The sequence below is a fragment of the Drosophila sulfurigaster genome, chromosome 3 (assembly GCF_023558435.1).
Source record: "Drosophila sulfurigaster albostrigata strain 15112-1811.04 chromosome 3, ASM2355843v2, whole genome shotgun sequence".
NCBI lineage: Eukaryota > Metazoa > Arthropoda > Insecta > Diptera > Drosophilidae > Drosophila > Drosophila sulfurigaster.
The window spans coordinates 34,315,397-34,337,134 of record NC_084883.1 but is presented as its reverse complement, the minus strand read 5'-3'; the positions used below and the strand labels follow the sequence as shown (position 1 = coordinate 34,337,134).

General features: G+C 36.4%; 1 protein-coding gene across 1 annotated transcript; it reads right to left on the bottom strand.

Moving 5' to 3' along the window:
- Window positions 1–3,280: 3,280 nt before the first annotated feature.
- LOC133843361 (somatostatin receptor type 5) lies at window positions 3,281–20,891 on the bottom strand. Its single transcript, XM_062276867.1, has 2 exons — window positions 20,433–20,891; window positions 3,281–5,456 (listed from the first exon to the last, which is right to left on the bottom strand). The coding sequence occupies exon 2, from the start codon at window positions 5,276–5,278 to the stop codon at window positions 3,833–3,835; it is 1,446 nt and encodes a 481-aa protein (XP_062132851.1). The 5' UTR covers window positions 5,279–5,456; window positions 20,433–20,891; the 3' UTR covers window positions 3,281–3,832.
- Window positions 20,892–21,738: the final 847 nt, after the last annotated feature.

The following is a 21,738-nucleotide window of genomic DNA, read 5'->3' as shown; positions in this document are numbered from 1 at the left end:
GCTGTGTATTGCGGGCATGTTTACCCCAAGTTCGCGGGAGGGGAGGGAAAGTGGCAGAGAGAACTCGCAACTTTTTGGAGTGCAAATTTGTAAGGATTCATTCCTGTTGCTTGGTTTGTTTTCAGTTTCCGCCAGCTAGTTACCTTTTTCAGTCTCCTCGCTCTGTATTTTGTTTCACTCTCTCTTTTTTTATGCACTTCAGTTTTATTATTACTTTTTGACTCTTGAATGCGCTGGCACTTTGGCTTTTAACCCCCTACCTCTTCCTCATTCCCCTCCGTTGGAGTGCATCTCTCTGAACGCTGCCTTAACGGGCTTAGTGGGATTTACTATATATATGTTATATATAAACAGAAAGAAAAAAGATTTATGCACTGCAATACTTTTGCTTTGATTTATGCCGAATTGCGGGCTTGACAACTCTTTCGTTGCGTTGAGGGGTTGCAAATAAATTAACTATAATTTGTTTGCCCGCACTCGAATGCGTTGCTCTTTCATGTCTCTGTCTCTGCATTGCGGCTGTGCTACATTTTAATTAGTTGATTGCCGTGAAATACCGGCACCTGAGAGGTGTATTTGCAAGTGTATCGACAACGTCTTTACATGCTACGTGGGACTGGTTGCTTGAACGAAAAGCATACTGAAAATACGGCTAAGTTGTAAAATCTGGAAATATTCGTCTTAAAAATTGTGTTCTTCAAATAAGACCACTTTTAGAACAAATTCTTAAACTAAGAACGCCAGTCTAAAAGATGCCGAATTAGTAAAATAAGACCAAAAATTCTAGATTTAGGTTACACATTTCTGTAACTGAGAGAGGGAAGTTCTGGGATCAAATGAAAATAACTTAATGCGCTAATTAAATCATGAAGTGTTAAAATAAAAAATAAGTTTTACTTAAAGATAAAACAATGAAATGTAATTACTTTTTATGATATCATATTATCATCATTAAATTTGGGTCTTATATAAAATGTTCTTCAAATCCAGATGTATTTTCTAGCATTAAGATTTTCATGTTCTTGAAGAAAAATATTCAATTGAATATAAAAAATTACAAATATTATATTATATTATCCAAATAGTTTCAAAGCACTAAATCTACATTTTTTCACAGTGGTTCATAAACTTATAAATATGGTAGTGATTACAAAGCTTCTAAAAATATGTTGGCTTATATTATTATATTAAATGCAGAGCTCTTAGTATTTGTTTAAATTTGTGATATAATTTCTTGACCAACTTCTTGAGTACAGGTATTCAATAGTCACACAGTCGACTTAGTTTTCCCTCATATGTTTGTGGTGAAATTGGGTAAAATTAAATTACATCTGTGATTGACATTGCGGAGTGGAGATTGGTTCATTGCTTGCCCTGTTGACTGACCACAAGGTGTGCCCACTTTGTGGTTCCGGCCGGTTGATAAATTGATTTTGCGCACTTCTCTGCAATCGTTTGGCCCTGTCCAATGCAGAAGGCAGTTGAAGACTGCAGCAAAATCAATAGGAACAGCGCTAAATTGGTTAAATTGTGAGGCCTGAGTGCTGCTTTTGCTGCCAATTTACCACATGTCACAGCAAAACAGCTTCAACAATAAAGGGCCAAGTCAATGAGCTGTCCCACAATTAAAACCAAACAGAATCGTTAAGTGCTTGAATCCCTGGCGCAATCTGAAACGTGTGTTGTACCAAAATCCAGATATCATTGGATATGAGGCTAAAGCTCTGCAATGCGAAGCGAACCTGCGACAAATCTGTGAAATATAAAACGTGACCAGTGCATTGGTTGGTTGGTTGCATGCTAGCCTTTTGTTAGCGAGGGGTTGCAAGATGAGGCTACAATTGCCTCACAATGCATGTGGCATGTGGCAGCAGCCGCAATGTCGCAGTGTGTCTGTTGCATTTTGGCTGCGTATTTGGCGCCTCAACTCTCTCTCTCCCGCTGTGAATTGCGAATGTGTCGTCTGGCTCGCTTTCAGCATTTCATTATTGCGCCTGATTGGATTACGTTGTTAATGCATTTCGCTGTTGTCCCAGGCAACGAGACAAGCCTTTCTTTTCCTTTCTGTTCTGTTCCATCTTATAAAGTGTCCTCGGTTGGGAATGTTTTCACTTCAGACAGCTGGCCATTTGAGTATAGTCGTTCTTATTGGACACAATGTGTTTGGCTTTGGCAGGGAAAATAGATAATTTGCAGCTTGACCAGAAAACACGACGCGTTATGGCTCAACCATTTGTTTGAGCGCTTTGCTTTAAGTGAAATTTAAAGCTGAAGACCACAACTAAGTGAATATTTTTGAGGTAAACTCGTAATTATGAATGTTTAATTCAGTTTCAATAATATAGACTTCATGCTTTGATATAAGCAATGCCTAATTGTATTTAAATTATAAATTTTGAAAATTGTCAAACTTTTGTTTAATTGAATTTCACATTTCATATTAGAAATCTTGCCAAAAATCTTTCTTTCTTTCTTATTTTTATAAATTTAATTGCGGAATGGCTAAGAAAAACGATAATTTATAGATGGAACAAAAAATGCGAAGCTGTATGACTGAACCATTTGTTTGAAAGCATTGCTTTAGGAGCATTTTAAATCTGACCACAGCAAGTTTCCGTATTTTAATTCAATTGTGACATTCTAGATTTCAAGCATTTATTATTTCAACTTTAAATTTTAAGAAAAGCTAAACTTTTGTTCTATTGAATTCCACATTTCATATTAAATTTCTTGCTTTCTTAAATTTATTTGAATTTAAATTAAGAAACACATTTACTTAAATACACTTGTTGGACACAAATAGATGAGAATTGGGTGGGAGAAAGATCATTCTTTCTTAAACGTTTTGCTTTGAATAAAGAAAAGCACAGAAAATGTTATTAAATTACGATAAATATGACTTTAAGATTTGCCATATGAAATGCCGATTTTTGTATTTAATTATCCTGTCGATTTTATTAAAGCTTGCAATTCAAAAGCTAAAAACCACAACTAATGAAATATTTTAATTCAATTTTGATAAAATTGCTTTGAACATTGACATACGAAATGCCAATTTTAAAGTTCAATTAAACTACTAATTTTATTAAAATGTAATAATAAATGTGTGTGTAAAGAACTATCAAAATATTGCCAAACTTTTTGTAATTAAATTTCCATTTTGCATATCAAAAATCTAGAAATTTATTTGTCCAATAAATTTTGAAAATAGCCATACTTTTGTATAATGCAATTTCTATTGCAAGTCTTGTTAAAAATATTCTTTAATTTAATTTATTTCAATTTGTATTTATTGATCCATTAAGAAGCACATTTACATAAATAAATAAAGTCTTAAGTACTAAAGTAAATTTACGCTTAGCTTGAAAAAGACACAACTGCTTTTATCTGCACTTGAGCTATTTCTTTTAGATTCGCTGAACAGATAACAATTTGAAATGGAAGTAGTTTTTATATATTGCATAAAATCATTATAGCTAATCGTAGTATATAAGAGAGTTATAATTCTTTAAAAAATGTCTGAAGTTAAGAATATGTAGAGATGCCTGACTTCTCTAAACTTTAATTTCTTTCGATGTATAAAATGGTAAAAAACACAATGTGGCTGTTTATATGTAAAACATTTAGTAATACTGCTTAGAAGAAATTGACTAGTTGCTAGAACACGCACACACATACATACATACAAAACACACATATACATACATACATACACACACAGATTAATAGAAAATATTACCCCATATTTTGTAAATGCCAGAGAACTTAACACATCATCATAGTATTAATAAAACTTACAAATGTAGATTTATTCAAATATCTCAATTAATTTCTACAGATCCGTTTGTTGCACCAAATTCGAGCCACGTCGCGTTGTGGTGCAGAAGGTTTCTTGTTGCTCATCCAAACAGATGATCAAATTCTCAGCACCCGGTGCAACAACTTTGCCATTGGAGCTACACGATTTCGGGGCATTCGTGGAGCCCGTCTTCTCGGCCGTCGTTGTCGATGAGGTCGTTGTCGATGAGTTGTTGTTGCCCACATGCAACGCCAACAGCGGCGGCTGTTGTTGCAGCTGCTGCTGCGCATTGGCAGCTAGGAGACGCTTGGATCCTCCACGACGTCGACTTCCCTGCTTGGTGAAGACACTCGGCTCGTTCTGCAGCTGTGCGTTGATCTCCTGCTTGTTCATGCAGGTGAAGGCCTTGAAGAAGCTCTTGCGAAAGTTCTCACTGAGAAAGGCATAGAGTATCGGATTCACTGCCGAATTGGAATAGACCAAGGCGCCCAACAGCAGAAAGATGAGTATCTCCAGCCGAGAGAGATCACGCTGCGCGGGATTGGAATTGATCAGCGCCAGCTGCGACATCCAATGCGGCAGCCAGCAGCAAATGTACACCGTGATGACAGTTAGCACCAAGCGAGTGACTTTGCGATGAGCTCGTCGCTTTTCCTTCGACTTTGTCGTGTGTTTGGGACCCACTGAACGTAGTTTCCTGATGACCAAGTAGTAGAAGCTGAGTATGAAGCAAAGAGGCGTCGCAAAACCCAGGAAGAAAGTGTAGAGTATGAAAGTGGTGCCCGAGTGTTTCTTATACGCATCGGGCCACATGATGTTGCACGAATAGTTGATGCCATCCTCCTGCTCCACGGTGCTGGCATAGAGCATCACGGGCAGCATCAACACCGCCGAAGTTGTCCAAGCCAGAGCCGACACGAGCTTGGCAATGTGTATTGTGCGATAGCGTGGTGAAGAGATCGGATGACATACGGCAATATAACGATCGGCGGACATAATGAGCAGAAAAATGGATGAGGTGAAGGAGGTAATCGAAGTGCTGACCATGTAAGCTTTGCACATGAACTCCCCGAAACGCCAACTACAAATGCGCATTGTGTAGAGCAGAAAGGGAATGCCAATGAGAAAGCATTCATCGGCAATCGCCAGATTAAGTATGTAGATGTTCGTCACGGTCTGCATCTTGGAGAATCGCAACACCACATAAATGACGAGCGTGTTGCCAAACAGTCCCACAATGCACACCAAACCATAGAGCACCAAGGTGAGCAGATCGGCAAAGGAATTCCGTGTGGCAATGCAATGTTGATACGTGGGCAAATCGGTGCTCGATGCATACGAGCTGCCTGTGGCACTCAGATAATCTCCCGCCGGCTGTGTGCTGTACATCGTGTCATTGGGGTAATACACAAGTGTTGTGTTACTTAAACCAAACTCTGATTCTGTGGCCAACTGCAGGCCTAGACTGAGTAGCCACATTTTGTTGCAGCACTTTTCGTATTAGTTGTCGCTGTTTAAATGTTCAATCTCTTCTCTCATTTGTTGCATAGAAAGTTTGTTTGTTTTTTGTTTGTGGCTTTTGCAAATCCTTGTTTAGTTTGCTTTGGTTGTTTTCAATTTGTCGAGCTCGTGGTCAGCATTTGGTCTGTTGTTTGGCCTGCAAAATAATTGTAAATTTTGTAAATTGTGAATTGTAAATTTGCGAAATTAACATGTTGGTCGAGTTTGCAAAAGTTCATGTTTGCATGTTTTGATTGGCCTCCCAAATGTGAAAAACATTAGTTGATTGCTCTTTAATTAAGTGTGCCAGTTGATTTGCATAATTTTCATGTACTTGCCACGTTTCGATTACAATGCAATTTTGGCCTTAGAAAATGTTGTTGAATTTATCTTAATCTTTAATGTGCTTAATTAAGTGCTTTTATAATAATTTAGAATTTATTTAGAAATGTTCCTTAGGCAGTCAAGTATTATAGGATTAATTGTTGAATATTCTGCCAAAATTAATAATGAGTAAATGAGTAGTTAAACACAAATACCCAAATAGCTAAAGATAGAAATAGTAAGCTAATGTTTTTCTTAGTCTGCACATTTAAACACTATTAATTAATTAAAATCACAAATATTTCTATGGCAATTTAAACTAAAGCTCTCACTTGCTCTGACTGCACTCTCAGCCCTAGAATTTAATTCCAAGTTAAGAATAATAAAACATAAATTTACAACCATTTTTCAAAAGTAGCTCCTTAGAAATTCATTGATATAATAATGAGCTTTGCCATTTGCGACTAATATGGAAACGACTTTAACAAAGTTCCAAATTCAACTTTTGATTATTTTGCTCTTCAAGTTTTTCTGCGAAAATTCCAAGAAAGCGTTGCGCATAAATCAAACTCTAGAGTGGATTGCACAAATAATACGCACAATTAACTTTGGGCAAACATACAAATTCACAATCAAAGCGAAGAGTACGGTAACGGGAAATTTGTGATTTTGTAACAATTTTTGGAATTAACATTTAAATTGAAATTAAATTACGCATAAATTTGTTTGGCAAAAAACGAAGCAACATTGTGGCCAACAATATGTAAACTTAAATAAAATTCAAGCCGTAGGTATGTAGATAGGAATATCTTTCGAAGCTTTGCATAAGAACAACGCACAAATTATGCAAATAACAGGTGAAAATGTGAATTTTCTCAGCATGCCTCACGAGGCGTCAATACAAACAACATTTTGTGCATGCGGCACGTGTCTAGCTCAATATTTGTGCAATACACCTACAAACGAATGAAGATATATATATGTATATATGTATATGCACTTGTGGTTATATAAGTTGCAGATAGATAAGCCGCTTAGTGTTGCAATGGCCACATGCCAAACACAGCTCGAGTTGTCCTTGAATTTTGCGACTTCTCTTGCTCGATTTCTCTGGCAAATCTCCTTGGACTAAACATATTGAGTTCAGTGCAGACTTTTGTTGTGTGCTTGGTGCAAATTAATTTGCAGTATCTTTGGCAATGCGTAAATATTGCAATTTAATTCCAAAGCTCTCTCTCTTACATCTTGCAAATTAAAATAGCCAACGGAGGCGGGCTGACAGGTTAATGCATAACACATAAATTTCACTTGCAATTTCCAAAAAGTGTTGGCCAAACACAAAAACCCAGAAAACGATTATAATCTGCATTGAAGTGTTCATTGGAAATTACGATTATGTCCGCTAGCTACACAATATCTACAAATATAACTTGACTAGTTAGTTTCCGGTTAGTTAACGCAAATTAAAATAGACTCGAAAATGTAAATAAATTCCAAATATTTCACAAATATTGCTTAAGATTGAAATAGCTTATCACTATTTAAATCAAATTCATACATGCAACTCTTTGTTCTGACTTAGTGACTGACTGACTGCATGACATTGAGTGATTGACAAGCACATTAAACGCTAGTAAGCTTGACAGTTATTTTCCATGATGATGTGAGTGTGCATTAAGACAGTATTTCAACAGAAATCACATTGTATAAGCGAGTTCAAAATGGTTAAAACGCTGTGATGTGCAACTTCATTGTCTTGTCAAGTAATTTTGTCAAGCAAATCTGCCAAAAGCTAATCGATTTTTGTCTGTCTGAGATTAGAAAGCTGACTAATCTAACAATGTCCTGATGAAGCAAACAACTTAATTAATAGAGTGAGGGAATAATGCATTGGGAGTCGAAGAATTTATGGCAGATTTCCATCAAAATAAATCATTTTCAATGATTTTAAAAATAAGTAAGCATTTATGAAATTAATTTAATTCTATAATTCTAAAATAGTTTTGCGGCTTTTTACTTTACTTTTATTTATTGACTACCCATTAAATTCTAAAAAGCAATTCTCTGCGGCTCAAAAACATATTCATGTCTCTCCTTACAGACTTTAAGCAAATTGTGTGTGAATTTATTGACTCCACAGTCGCTTTGTCCCCAGGTGGACTTTCGGTAACGCCCTCGTAAACTTCTCGTATAGAAATCTGAGCAGTAAATCGCCTGCCATCGACGATAGCTGCAATCAGCGAGACACGAATTCAATGCAATTGACATGAGCTGGCCGACAAAAGGCTACAACAGCGGGTGGGGAGGGGCAAGAGAAAGAGGTGGAGCTTTGGACTTCAGTTCGTGAATGAATTCAGATTGTGCAATCAATTATCGTCGTGTTGGCGGCATGTGCATGAAATTAATATGAAGAGACGACCATAACAGGGTCCGAAATAAATGTAGGGATTTTTGGGAAATATGAAACTTTAAACGAGATTATCGTGCTTATACGTGGAAGAAGTAAAAAGAGAGCAGTGAAAGAATTGAAGAGAGGAGAATTGAATTAAACGCTGTAAGCGAGAAATTGAAAGAGATCTTGAAGCGAATTCATGATAAATTAAATTTAAAAAGTATAAAATAATTTTTTTGTTTAACACGATTTAATTTTATACAAGACAGATAAATATAATGTCTTCTATTAAAAATATATTATATATACGCAGTGTTAAATTCAATGTTAGAAAAGAATATGATTTCTATTTAAAAATATAGAGTACACGCAGTGTAAGATAGAAAATAAAATGTTTTCTATTTAGAATTTTAACATGAAAGTCAGAAGATAATGCATTTTCTATAATATAGAGTATACGCAGTGTTGCATATATCGCCACTTTTAGCTACGTCCGACTTTTGCTGTGTTTGTTGCTTGATTGTTATTGGTTTGACAGGTTTGTGGCAGGGCTTTAACGGCTTTAGTTTTACACCTGTCTTCCCGTTGCTGTTGTTAATGTTGTTATTGTTGCTGTTGCTGCTGTTTGGCTGCTATCGTTTTCGTATCTGTTGAATGCTTTTTGCCTTTTATTGTGCTATCAAATGGCAGCGTCAACTGTGGCTGTTACTCCTGTTTATGTTGTTGTTATCTGCAACCACAATGCAAGCGCAAATTGCAACACTACAAAGCGAGAAAGAGGCACGACAGAGAGTGGAGGAGGGGGACACATTGGTTGTCATTGGAGAGGCAAATGGCACATGTGTTGCAGCTGCAATTGCAGCATTGCTGCAGTTTTTCACTAGCAACTTCAAGTGGCAATTTTTGGTTGCTGACACAGGCAGAGAGACCAAACGGAAGGTGCAGCCCCTCTTCCCATCCCTTTACCATCCTTCTTCAGCTGCCCCTAATGCTGTCAACGCTGTTGTCGTCAACTTTTTGTCCCTTGGCTGCATTTTGTGTGCGTCGCTTATTAAAAATTTATGCAGTTTATGTGGCTCTTGCCACAGAGCACAGCTCTGTCTCTGCCACTTGGCCTGAGCCTGGCTTTGGCTTGAATGACGTGCAGTTTGTGGCCGGACATGACTCCGTCAGCTATTGCTGCTTCTGCTGCTGCTCTTGATGATGATGATGTGGCAAGAGGCTATAAAGCAGATGTTTAGGGCTTATGTGGATATGCAACAAAGCTGCTCGAGTTGTGAAATTTTGTGTGTGTTTGCTGCAGCACACCCAGAATTTTCGATTTCTTTTCAAAACGATATTGATGGCAGCTAAAATCCACAAACATTGACAAATGCAACTTGAGGGCGAACTTGATTTATGGCCAAGCCACAAAAAAACGGGCAACGAAAAACTAAACTCTCCACTCTCAATAATTGAAGTGAGAATCTTTGATTCGATTTCGTAATTGATGCACATTGAAAGTTGCTTTAATTCCGTAGCACTTGATTGATTTGATTTATGGAGTGAGATGGTGAAATTCGATGTAATTAATTAAAAGTTTCATGCAAGAAACTTTGCCATTACCACTTGAACTCCAAAAACCGACAGCTGCTTAGCCAGAGCCAAGACCAAGACTAGCATCATCTTAAAACTTACGAGTTGTTGTTGCACGCGTGCGGATAATGCCACAAATTTACAGTGGAGTCCGCAGAGCAAGTTAAACAGTGTGGCAAAATGTATTGCATACAACAAGGCGCAGGGCAAACAAACACAAACACACACAAGAACTGAAACTGAAGGAAGCATGGAGGGCAGCCAACAGCTTGGTAAATGTTTAGCTGCCTTATGGTGGCTGGCATAGAGGGACAGAGAGAGAGAGAGAGAGAGAGAGAGAGAGCGGTTGGTGCGGCATGTGAGGCGCATAATTTTTGGATAAACAACAAGTACAACAACACACGCACACACACAGGCGAACACACAGTCAGTGAGAGCTTGCAAATATGGCTAGCAAATTTGCATGGCAACCCTCAAGCCTCGTCCTCCTCCCCGGTTTCGTTGTCGTTCCTCCCCATAGTCAACAACATGCTGCGCCTCCTGTCAAGTGCACTTGGAGTGGGCCGTGTTTATGAAGTGTGTGCGGCCCACTGTAAAGTGCAACATAAACAATAGCCAATTCACCCATTGCTTTCTCTCTCTTTCACTCGCTCTCTCTCTCTCTATCTCTCTCTTTGTCGCTATCGCTGTTTGCCAAATGTTGACCGCACTTAATCTTTGGGACACTTTTGCCCCACAGGTAGCCACTCAGCTGGGGCCTTTGATAAAAAACACAACACGTTTCATACTATAAACAACAAGTTGTAAAGGACCCTCTAGACTGACTACAAATGAAAGCCTTTTGATCGCAAAACAATTGTTTTAGCCAGACAACATCGTGCTGTAAGCAAACAGTGGCTACCCAAAGTACGCGTACATATTCATACATATTTACATAATCGTAAATATGCTTAATCACGGGCAAAATCTATTTAAATTGTAAGCTCAGCCTTATTTATTATTCTTTCTGTCAATTTCAGGAGCTTGAGCAGCATATGAAGCACGAATCTCTAAAATAATCCTCAATATTAATATCTTATCGTCTGGCAGGTATTTCTTTAAGCTGACAACAGATTGTTTACAATTTATATATTAATTTATATAGAAGATTAGTTACCTATGAAAGGTTTAAATGGTATTGGTTTAATAAATGAAATTAAGTGAACTTATCCTTAAACTATGTATGATTATAATTTAGTTTTAATGATAATATTTTCTTTGTTAAGTATTAACAACTTTTGATAGGTATGTAAGATTAAATGAAGAAAAAAATCTCATCTAATGAATGTAATATAAAATTAAGTAACATTTTCTTTTAGCACTTTTAAAGTCTTCTTTAATATTACTATATTTTCGCTTATTAATAATTTAGTGAAATTTAAATTTACTATTTCTAATGACTTGATTCAAAATTTTATATTTTTGCATATTATTAGTTCAAAATAGTTAAATTTAATCACTAAATATAATAATGATTTATAACATGATTTTATGTGAAAGTCAAAACAAAATAATTTTTTAAAAATCGCTTAGAATTTTGAAGAAGATTTTGTTAAATTTATTTTAATAATGTTTAGTTGCTTATTTAGTTCTTTTTATATGTTTATGATTAAAAAAAAAAAAGGATTTAAAGTTTAATATTATTTATTATAACATATTTTGAGTATTTTCGTTTATTATTCAAAAGCTTTTCAGCGAAATTACAGCGTATATTTAAATCAGTGCCCTTGCATCTTGTTGACATTCCAATAAGCCAGAAGTTGACTTTATGCGCCGAGTGCCAGCCACACAGGACATTGGTTAGCTCGCATCCTGTCAGCTCAATTATGTGCACAGCACTATATAAGTGAATGCAACTGTGAATATGTATGTGTGAGTGTGTGTGGACTTTCTCGCATTGTTAACCAAGTGCAGCAGCCTGCAGATTGTTGTCGCCTAGTCCAAGTTGTGGAACTGATGCGGTTCCCTTGCCATTTAACCAGCCGGACCGCTCATTTTATTTATGTTGCCTCTCAACACCATTGCCAAGCTCTGACTCATTTGCCTTCTCCATTTTCCTGGCTTACAGCACCGCCCTCAGCCTTTAGTCCTCCGCCCCCACAATTTATCATAGGCAGTGGCATGCGGCTTTTAACAGACACATTTGCACACACACATTTGCACCTTTTGTTGGCCAAGCGAAATGAAACCCAAATTTGGCCCGAGAAGAGCCACCCTTTGATGTGGTTCCATTGTTGCTGCTGTTGTGGGTTTTGTGGTTTCAACAGCAGCCGTCTAAAGCTCTATTCTAACCCCGTTGTATCCTCTTTGCTTCATCCTCTGACTGTATTCATTGTTCCATGGGCTCATCTACAGCTAATTTTTTTTTTGTCTGTTGTTAGTGCCTTTTGCATACTCGTTACTTGGAAACGGCAAAACTTCCACTCAGTGTCCAGCTGCCAGTTGTTGACGTTCAGGTTTTTGATGCCAGGCTCTCACGTGGCTTTAAAGCCATCCGACCTGTTAGCCTATTAGTCAGATATTTAGCATCAATTTGGGGATTTGCAACCATTCATTTGGGCTTTGTCTATGTTTTGATAGAGTAGCTTGGACATTGAGTGTTGAGTTTTAACTGCACTAATTATTACTGTTTTACTCGAATTACAGTACACTATTTATTTAAATTGTGGCTGTGTAATTAAGTGAGTAGCTAAAGCCTAGTTATTGTCTAACTGGGAATATCTTTCAGTATATGTTTGCAAATAACCTATCATATACGTGTCAAAGATCCGTATGATATATCACATTTAAGTATCAAAAATATATCGACGTATAATTGGTATAGAAAAATACTATTATATTTTTAGAATTAGTCACATTGTCAATGAATGCAAGAATTGTTGTGTGATCATCATACTTATATATATAAAAACATTAAAGAAATAATCCTTCATTTAATGGGTATAAAAAATTGTAGATTTAAGAAAGTAATTAATTTTGTTATCACTTAAAATATTACTTTATAATTATTTAAATTTAAATTTCTAATTAAATTCTATAAAATTAAATTTCTAATTATGTTCAATTTAAATTCTTTTAAATCGAATTTCAAGCTTCACCAGCAAATCACAAATCATAAGCATAGAGTCAATTTTGCAGCCAATTAACCGCATTGGCATATGAATTTATTATAGGTGTTTCATTATACACATCACATAATCGTATTAGCATTATCAGTGCGGTTGCTTGTAAGACTCTCAATAGCACACCTCCTTCATCTTATGCCCTCGCACACATCGGCATCTCGAGAGGAACGTGTAAAGCTACCCAGTAAATAGCTTAAGCACACGCTCCAAGCTGGCTAATTATCGAAAGCCGCCTCAACAATAATAACGTGGTTAAAGCTTCAATTTCGTAGCATTATTGCAGGCGCTTAGATGAACACTTCCTCCACACTTCTCTCCCTTCCGTTCCCACCCGCAGTGCAATTTACTGACTGCTCGCTGTGTATGCGTGTTCCACATGACGCAATTTGCATAAATTAGCACCAATATATCGCCACGCCCCCCTCCGATGTCTGCTGGTTATGTTTATTGTGTGCGCTTTCGGACCATGCTCATTAAGAAGGGGCGAGTGGGGGGAGGAGAAGGAGGAGGGGAAGGAGGAAAATCGTTGTCGTTGCACGCCTCGATAGTTCAGCTCAAAAATTTGCAACATAATTTTTGGGAACTATTTGAAATAATTGAACTATTCACATTGGTTCCATATGCCGCGTAGGCGTATGCGTGGGAGTGGGCGTGGCAAATGCTCTCGATTGTTGCCTTAATGGAAATGCTTTTGTCGTTCGCATATTTGGCGATTTCATTGTGGGATTTAACTAGATGCATAATTTTTGGTCAGTTTTTGAATTTTTGGTTTCTATTATTAGCATTTGTCCTATTTTATTTCTTTTTCGTATTTATTTTATTTACGCATTTTGATTAAATTTTCCTGTGCGTTTTATTGAATCATACGCACTGCTAACTGTTGAAATTAAACTGATGTGCACATATTTTTTTGGTCCATTGTTTTCTCATCAAAAATACTGCTTTCATAAGCAATTTAGTTGCTGTATTAAATTACGGCTTTCAGTATTAAGCTCGGTTTTTCTACGTCTATTATTGGTTTTTCTTTTTGATTGAAACTTTATGTGCTTTAAGTATTAATCATACGCACTGATGACTCCTCAACTCGGTCTGGCCGACATCACTTTTTATTCAATTTATGGTATGTTTGTTAAGTCGATTTTTTCCTAGAAGTATTTATCATACGCACTGAGATTCAACTATACTTTTTTTGTATCAGTCAAAATATATAATGAAATTACTTTGTAACTTTCGTAATTATAATTTAATTTCACTATCGGTTTGGTCCATTAATTTGTGCAGTAGCAATTGAATTTAATGAAGTTTGTTAATATCCTTAATAATGCGAATAATAATTAAATTATCTGCTTCGCCATTTTCAGCTTTGTCTAATTAATTTTCATAATAATAATTTAATTTCCTGTTTTTGCTATTCAACGTCACATTGAATTTGCTTCAAATGTTTTTCTGCCTTGCAGTCATTTTTCATTGCCTGCATCAATCATACGCCACGTGAAACATTTTCTACTCACAGGTCTCAGTTAGTTTGCTTCAATCCTTTGTGTTGAATGTTTTGGAGCAATGTTTTGCTTTCCTATTCACTCCGAATTTGCCTTCTGCACGACAGCAATCATACGCCCCATGGGCCACAAACAACTCTACTGATCTGTCTTTATTCTTGACTCCTGCTTTTGAACTAAACTACTCAAAGGCAAACTGCTTTGAGTTGTGTTTCAATGGAACTTTGCTTCTACTTCTTTTTTTTTTTTGCACCAGCTTAGCTGCCATTTACCTGTGTGTGTAAATAACGTTTCTGGTGTAATTATCAGCAGAGGGAAAATCACAGAGAGATAGCAAAATTGTCAGCACGTGGCGCCTAGTGCTTTGATGAGTTGCCAAGCAAGTTCCTGAGTTAGTTAGTCAGTCAGTCCAGCAGTCAGAGTGCCAATCACTTCAATCAGTTGCTCTTTGTGGATATTTACAGCTGATTCAACAAGCATAAAAATAAATAAACAGCACTGAGTGAGAAGCAAATCATGCGGCAGGCAAAAGCAAATTGCCCGGTTCGAAAGTCGAAAGTCGTTTGCTGATGCTTCGCTTCAAATGCAATTAGCAACATGAATGGCCAATTAATAATTATTCAAAAGTTGTTGTTGTTTATGCGTTGTTATTGCTGTTGCTCCTGTTTTTATTTTGTTTTTTTGCTGTTGTTCAATGGAACTTGGTCGTCAATGTTTTGCATGCAACCATCTGTGCTATTTATTCATTCAATTATGATAGTTGGCTGAGTTTATGTGCGCAATAATAATCAATTTGGCCAAAAGGGTTAACTTATGGCTAAAGCTTAAAGTTTAGACAGTTATTAACACTCTTGCTGTCTTTCAAGTGACTTTAAGAACTTTCATATTGCCACTTAAACACTAGCAAATTGTTTGCCTGCTGGTGAATTTTATAAATAAGTTTTTGTATAACTCTGCAAATAAATAATTTAGTTGTATTTGTATAGAACTTTTCGATTTTTCAATGCTTTCTAGCCTTGACGAATCTTTTTTATTGAACGGTACTAACTAATAGAGCTGCTGATTATGATGTTTGTGTTGTTTTTCAATCAACTTTACAGTTTGAATATTTTAATTAATTGTGCAATCGTCTGTTGTTGTTGACGTTGCAGCTATTTGTTATTATTATTCTGTTTATCGCATTGCTCTTTGAAGTGCTTTCAATATTTGTAGCCATGACCCATCCCCCTCCGCTTGCTCTGCTCCTCATGTATCTGTTGTTTCATTAATTGCACAAGTTCATTTAAGCAGAAGCAATGAAAATATGATGTACTTGTATTGTGCATTGCCAATTTAAATTGATTGCTCTTCAGCGACCCCAGTTGTTGGCTAAGATACGAGTAGAGTCAAGAGAAGAGCTCGAGGGATGGGGACTCAATGATATTTACTAAACCGGGCCAGACAATCCCCAGGGGAGCTTTGACGCCTCTGCGAGTGTAATATACGCATCCTATGTAAGTACTTATCAATGATGTATTGACGCTCAATTAACACTAAATCATGCCGTTAATTAATTGATATTTTTTTTGTGCTGCTCATATCAGCAGCACATAAATGTGTGGGTTACTCTTTCCATACCCTGCATTGAATCGAAAAAAAAGGGGGAATATAATGTTCAGGTAATTGCTAACATAATTATGCTTGGGTATTGGCAAGTTCATCATCATTAGATAGTTCTTTTTGCGCTCTTGTGTCACATGCAGCAAGTCCAATCAATAATCTCTAAGTTGGTGTGGGCTGGTTAGCGTTTCAGCGTTTGCCATACTTTGTTGGGGGTGCTCTTGTCACATCCGTTTGTTTCATGGGGGCCCAATGGCAATCATTCATTTCGTCATTGGGTCGCTAATTGAATTGCGAAATCGAATCGGAAGCAGAGCGAAATTGATCTCATGACTCATAGAGTGCCCTTGGAATGGGTTTCTATCTAATACAGAATATCTCGTATGGAAATTAATCGCATTCTAGGGGAGTTCATATTAAGTTTAATACGTTTAGTTTATTTTGGGAGTTGCTTGGTCTATTCATTGATTTGATTGATTAGTTAATTTGTACTCCATTTAATAGTGATGGTTAAGTCGATAATCTGTAGGAAAAATACTGAGTGATGAGCAATCAATTAGAAAGCCTTTTACGTATTGATGGAATAATTAAAGTATTTTTGGATTGCTTAAATTGCAACAAAGTGGTAAAAAGTATTTAACGGAATTTCAATTTATAATATTTTTAGGAATTTTAATGTATTTCTGTAACAATTATTAAGCGCTTCACTTAATATATAATAAACGGAATAATATATGTATGGAATCTAAATATATTTGTACAAAAATAATTAAAAACTTCATTCAAATACTTTGAATGCTAGTTCATATTTTAAACGATTTCCTCCCACTACTGAAAAATTACTATGCGAGGTCAAATATACTAAGTATGTTTTGAATACCGCCCCCTACACAATTGCCAACTAGTTTATTCAGCATAACGAAAACACAGTTTCGCTTTTGGATATTTTTTGAATGGATAGATTACGATAACATTATGCCCCTAGACTATTTGCAATATATTATGATGCTGTTGCTGCTGCTGCAGTTGTGTTGTGTTCTGTTGTTGTTATAGTCCTTTTGTTGTTTATGTTAATATTTTTTGCCATTTTGTTTTGTGACTAACACTATAGTTTGGCTTCTTTTTTGTTGGTTGCGTTAGTGCCATTGTTGTCGTTGCTTCTCTTTTGTCGTCATTAACGTCAGCCTGGCGTTGTTTAATTTGAACATTAATCATGGCGACGCCAGGGAGGCAAAGTAGAAGGCGAGTTCGAGCGTAACTAGATACAGATGCAATGTGCAACAATGAGTTGGGTGGGGCTAAAATGCCTGGCGACAACTTGATGAAAAAGTTGTGGCAAGTTTTCTTCTTTTTTTTTTTCGTTGTGCGCAAAAGAAACATAAACATCGTTGTGTGTAGAGAGTGTGGGAATATGAGAATATGCATTATACTGATTTATTGCAGCAACCTGGAGTTGCCTTGATGACTGAATTTGATGAAACATTTTTGTGGAAATATTTGTAATGAGATGATTTGTCAATTCGATATGCAGTTCGTTAGAGCTATCATTATGTTTTTGTAATATGCATTTAGAGATTTGTAAATTTAATAAAAACTTTTGTTAATATTGTTTTTATTTTCAAATTGATGTTAATATGCGTTGTTGAGGGAAATTCGGAATTAAATTTTGTAAGAATATTTCAGATCTGTTCATATCTGCCTTAGAATTTGTTTTGCTTTTTATGGGCTTCACTTAAATTTCACATTTATTTGATATTTCTATAAATATAAGTAGTAAAAGAAAAATCGGATTTAAATTTTGAAAATTAAAAACATAGAAGTATATTTCGAACTACTCTTCTTCGTTGATATCTGCTGTATTATACCTTATATTTAATGTAATTTTTTTAGAGTATTCCTACATTTGCTTACACTTTGCCACTTTTCGTTACATATATATTTTACACCCTCTTTTGTGGCGTTGCATTGTTGCTCTGTTGTGTTTTCTTATCATATTTTCTTTTAGCTTTTTCAAGGCAACTTTTCTTGTGCTCTTTTTCTTTTAGTTTGTTGTAGCCACATCTGTGGACTTTTATGAACAGTTTGTTGGCACTTTAGCACCACATAGCAGCAACTAACACCTGCTGGCTTCCCTCTCCCCAACTGCTCCCCTTTGGTCTCTACCAGTTGGTTATTAATTGACAGTCCTGCAATCAGTTGGGTCGGATGGATGCTGCTGAGTTCTCATTACTTTCCATTACAACTGAACTGCAGCAACATCGTCTATCATCTGACTGTTTCAGGGTGTTGTGATTCAGCCTTCATTAGGGCTGTCGATAAGTAGGCCAGCTACAGTTAGCAATGGAAAGTTCACGGCTGAATTTTATTATGCATAGCCAATTTCAAACGCAACGCTCCTTAACTTCTGGGATGCTTTCAGGATGCACTCTCGCATTGACTGCATTTCAATTCCCATTTACGGCTCACAACTAATTGAAGCAGCTCTTGACATGCTTATCTAAAACTCGAGCGAAGTATCGTTGGCAATGCCAGCTACCATCTACCATTTACTATCAGCCATCTATAGCATCTACCATCTGATACTTGCCTCATGCCATTTGCCCCTATTTGTGCCCCATTTGCATCAACTGCTTATATAGTTCGGTTTAAAGGTCTCCTCGTAATTAATTGCAAAAGTTTTTTCTGCTGTGGGGAAAATTGTTGAAAGTTTACAGGCAGCTTTGGATATCTCATTAAGTGCTTAAAGGGAGCAGCCGTAAAACAAGTGTTGACTACCCGAAGTCCTGATTTGCCAATTATAATAAGCACTTGCGTAGTTCTCATCATTGAGTGATAATTTTTGGTCATGAATGAAGGCATTTTCATTCATTCACTTGCGCTGCAAGGCGAATTTTTATACTCGGCGTAAAATAGTTTATGGCATACTTAGCTGTTGTTTTCTGTTCTTTTCTGATTCCCCAATTTTGTTATTTTATTACATTTTAATTATATTTTTTTTGACTAGTTTCTAATTTGCATCTAGCTAATGGCATTTTAATTGTAATATTATCATTTGTTTATCTGTAACTATTATAGACTTGTTTGATAATCATTGGAACAATTAAAATGGAATAGTTTAAAATTAGTTTTTGCTTTACCATTATTTATTGTATTTCTATGCGGCAATTTGCATAATTTAAAATTGTTGATATTTACTTTTGAGCAAATTAAATGTTATGAGTTCCTATCTGTTTGCTTTGCAATTATTCATTATTTCTGTTTCTTACAATTTACATAATATTAAATTATATTCAATTGATTTTTGTGTAAATTAAACGTTTTTAATTTATACTTATTTGCTCTTCAATTATTCATTATATTTTGATCTTACAATTTGCATAATTTTAAATTGTAATTTAAAGGTTTAAATTTTATTTATGTTTGACTATTATCTTAAATCGTTTAGTACATTTCCATGTAACAACTGAATTGAATTTTGTAGCGAAATCTTGGCGTATACTTAATTTTCTTAATACTCGTGCTACAATGTGAGATTGTTGTCTAAGTTGAAAACTTCGTTCAACATATTCATTCGATCCTTTGGCAAACTATTCGTTTGACGTGAAAGGAAATTGTGTCACTTTGTTTTCTGTCGCCAACTGTTTGACTATTGTCGACATCTCGTGGGTGACAAGAAGGTATCTAGGTTAAGTCATGCATTTACTTTACTTCACTTTGTGCGGCATTAACTTTTCGATTGCCCCTTGGAGAATTTAATAAGAGATTTGTAATGCATTACGAACTTAATTAGACTATGAAAACTGGTATCTTGATAATACAATGTTCGTTAAATATGTTAATAAAATTTGATATATATTATCGATATTAATGTCAGCATATGTGAGAGTATTAAGTCTTCGTCATTGACATTAACATTTTGTTGTTGCTGTTGTTATGGGTTTCTGTTTTTCGAGCTGGCGCCGTTTGCTAGCATTGTCTTTTACTTTTTATCACTTCATTTGCACTGAAATGTCAATGTCTCTTGCTCAGCTCAGCTCAGCTCTTCGCTGCTCTTCGCTGCTCTTCGCTGCTCTGTTCAGCTCTGTACTAAGTCGTCCTGTTCATGTCCTGGCTCAAAAAGCGTAGCCGAATGGCACCCAGTCAGCCGTACAGGAAGGAAACAGTTTGGCGGCAGCAGCAAAAAAACAATGAATGGGGACAGCTGAGAGAAGAGTTCCTGTCTGACGGTGAAAGAAATCTGTCTGACAAATTACATGCGTAGCAGCTGCTGATTGCTTCGTTTCTTTTCGTTTTGCTGCTTCTTCCAGCAACTCAACTGAAGGAGGAAAAACGATCTGCTGGTTGGACTGCGATGGAATCGACATGAAATGAAATGAATTGAGAGTCCATCGACTTCAATTCAATACTTTCTGCTCTAATTGTCGCTTCAATCGGAATGGCAGAGAGCTTTGTTCTTTCACATGCAACAGTTATAAATTGTTGGCTATCTAATAATGAATTCCAAGGACCCTTTCAGAGTGTCATTTGTTTTGTATGGGCAATCCTTCAGCGCAAGGATATAAATGTCGTTTAATGCTTACCATTCTTAGCCGACGACAGCAAGCCTATCTCCATCTTGGGATGCGTTTGGCATCTCAACAATTCACAAATGGCACGCACTCTTTTTTTCGTTGTATTTTTTTATTTTGTTCTTTTGAGGTTCTCTAAATATTTGGCAAACGATTTTGTATTTCGTATTACGTTTTTTTTTTTTTTTTTCGATTTCTTGAATTTCCCGAAAAATTTCTCTGTTATTTTTCACTGTCTAATTTATTTGTGCGGCTGCCTGCGAAATTATTTGTTTATTTGCGCTGCGTTTTTGCTAATTTGCATTATACGCGTTCCGCCAGCGACGTATTCGCAGCAGAGACGTCGCGCTTGTTGCTCTTTTTTGATTTGGTTTTTTTTTTGGCTATTGTGCGTGTTGAGTTGAGGATTTCGATGATGCTGCTGCTGACGACGCCAACTGCACGTTTCAGCTTTGTTTTGCATACTGCGCGTCGCAGTTGCCGGCGAATGTTGTTGTGGTGCATGTGACGCCCACGAATGCAGAGCTGCGGATGAGCCGAACACGCTTCGTGTCAACTCGGCAAATTGGCCGCATGTGTGAGTGTCATTGTGTGTGTGTGTGTGTGTGTACGTTGCTTGCATGGCACACATTGCAATTTCACTGTGAGAAAAAGTTTAGCAGATGTTTGCATGTCAATATTATTATTCATATCTCTTTCATGACTCACGCTAATTGCTATCTTAGACTGCTGAGCGAGATAAGATATTATCCACATTTCGTATTCATTTCGGTGTTTTCTTTTTGTGCAGTGTAGCCATATGCTTTTCGGTCTCTCGCTGCTGTAGTTGATTTTTCTCTTATACTCGCATTCACTACTTATACAAATAGAAGTCCAATTGCCGGCAAACTTTCACTTTCGCTAGCATTGCGTGCGCTCATGTTAATGTTAATGCTTAACAGAGCTCTGTTAACCGGCACTGTTAGATTTGTGGGCCATTTGTTGATTGCAAAACTGATTAGCTGCAAAAACTGATTAGATTTAAATACATATTTGCATGAGTTGATTGCCAGCTGCCTTGAGACTTATTAGACTGATTGGAGTACATATTAAATATTCCACATACTCAAATGCTTGAGCATATATTAATATGCTAAATATTGGATTAGCAACCAAATTCATGGCACTTGCTTGATTTGTTCGCTAAATCCAATATAATCACAGCTTTGCAGTAGTTGCTGCCTTAATTAAGTTGCGTCATTTGAGCGCAAAAATAACTAAACTAAGAGTTTCGTTGCAAAGTCATTAAAAAAAAACGATGTGCATTTCTTTATTTTTT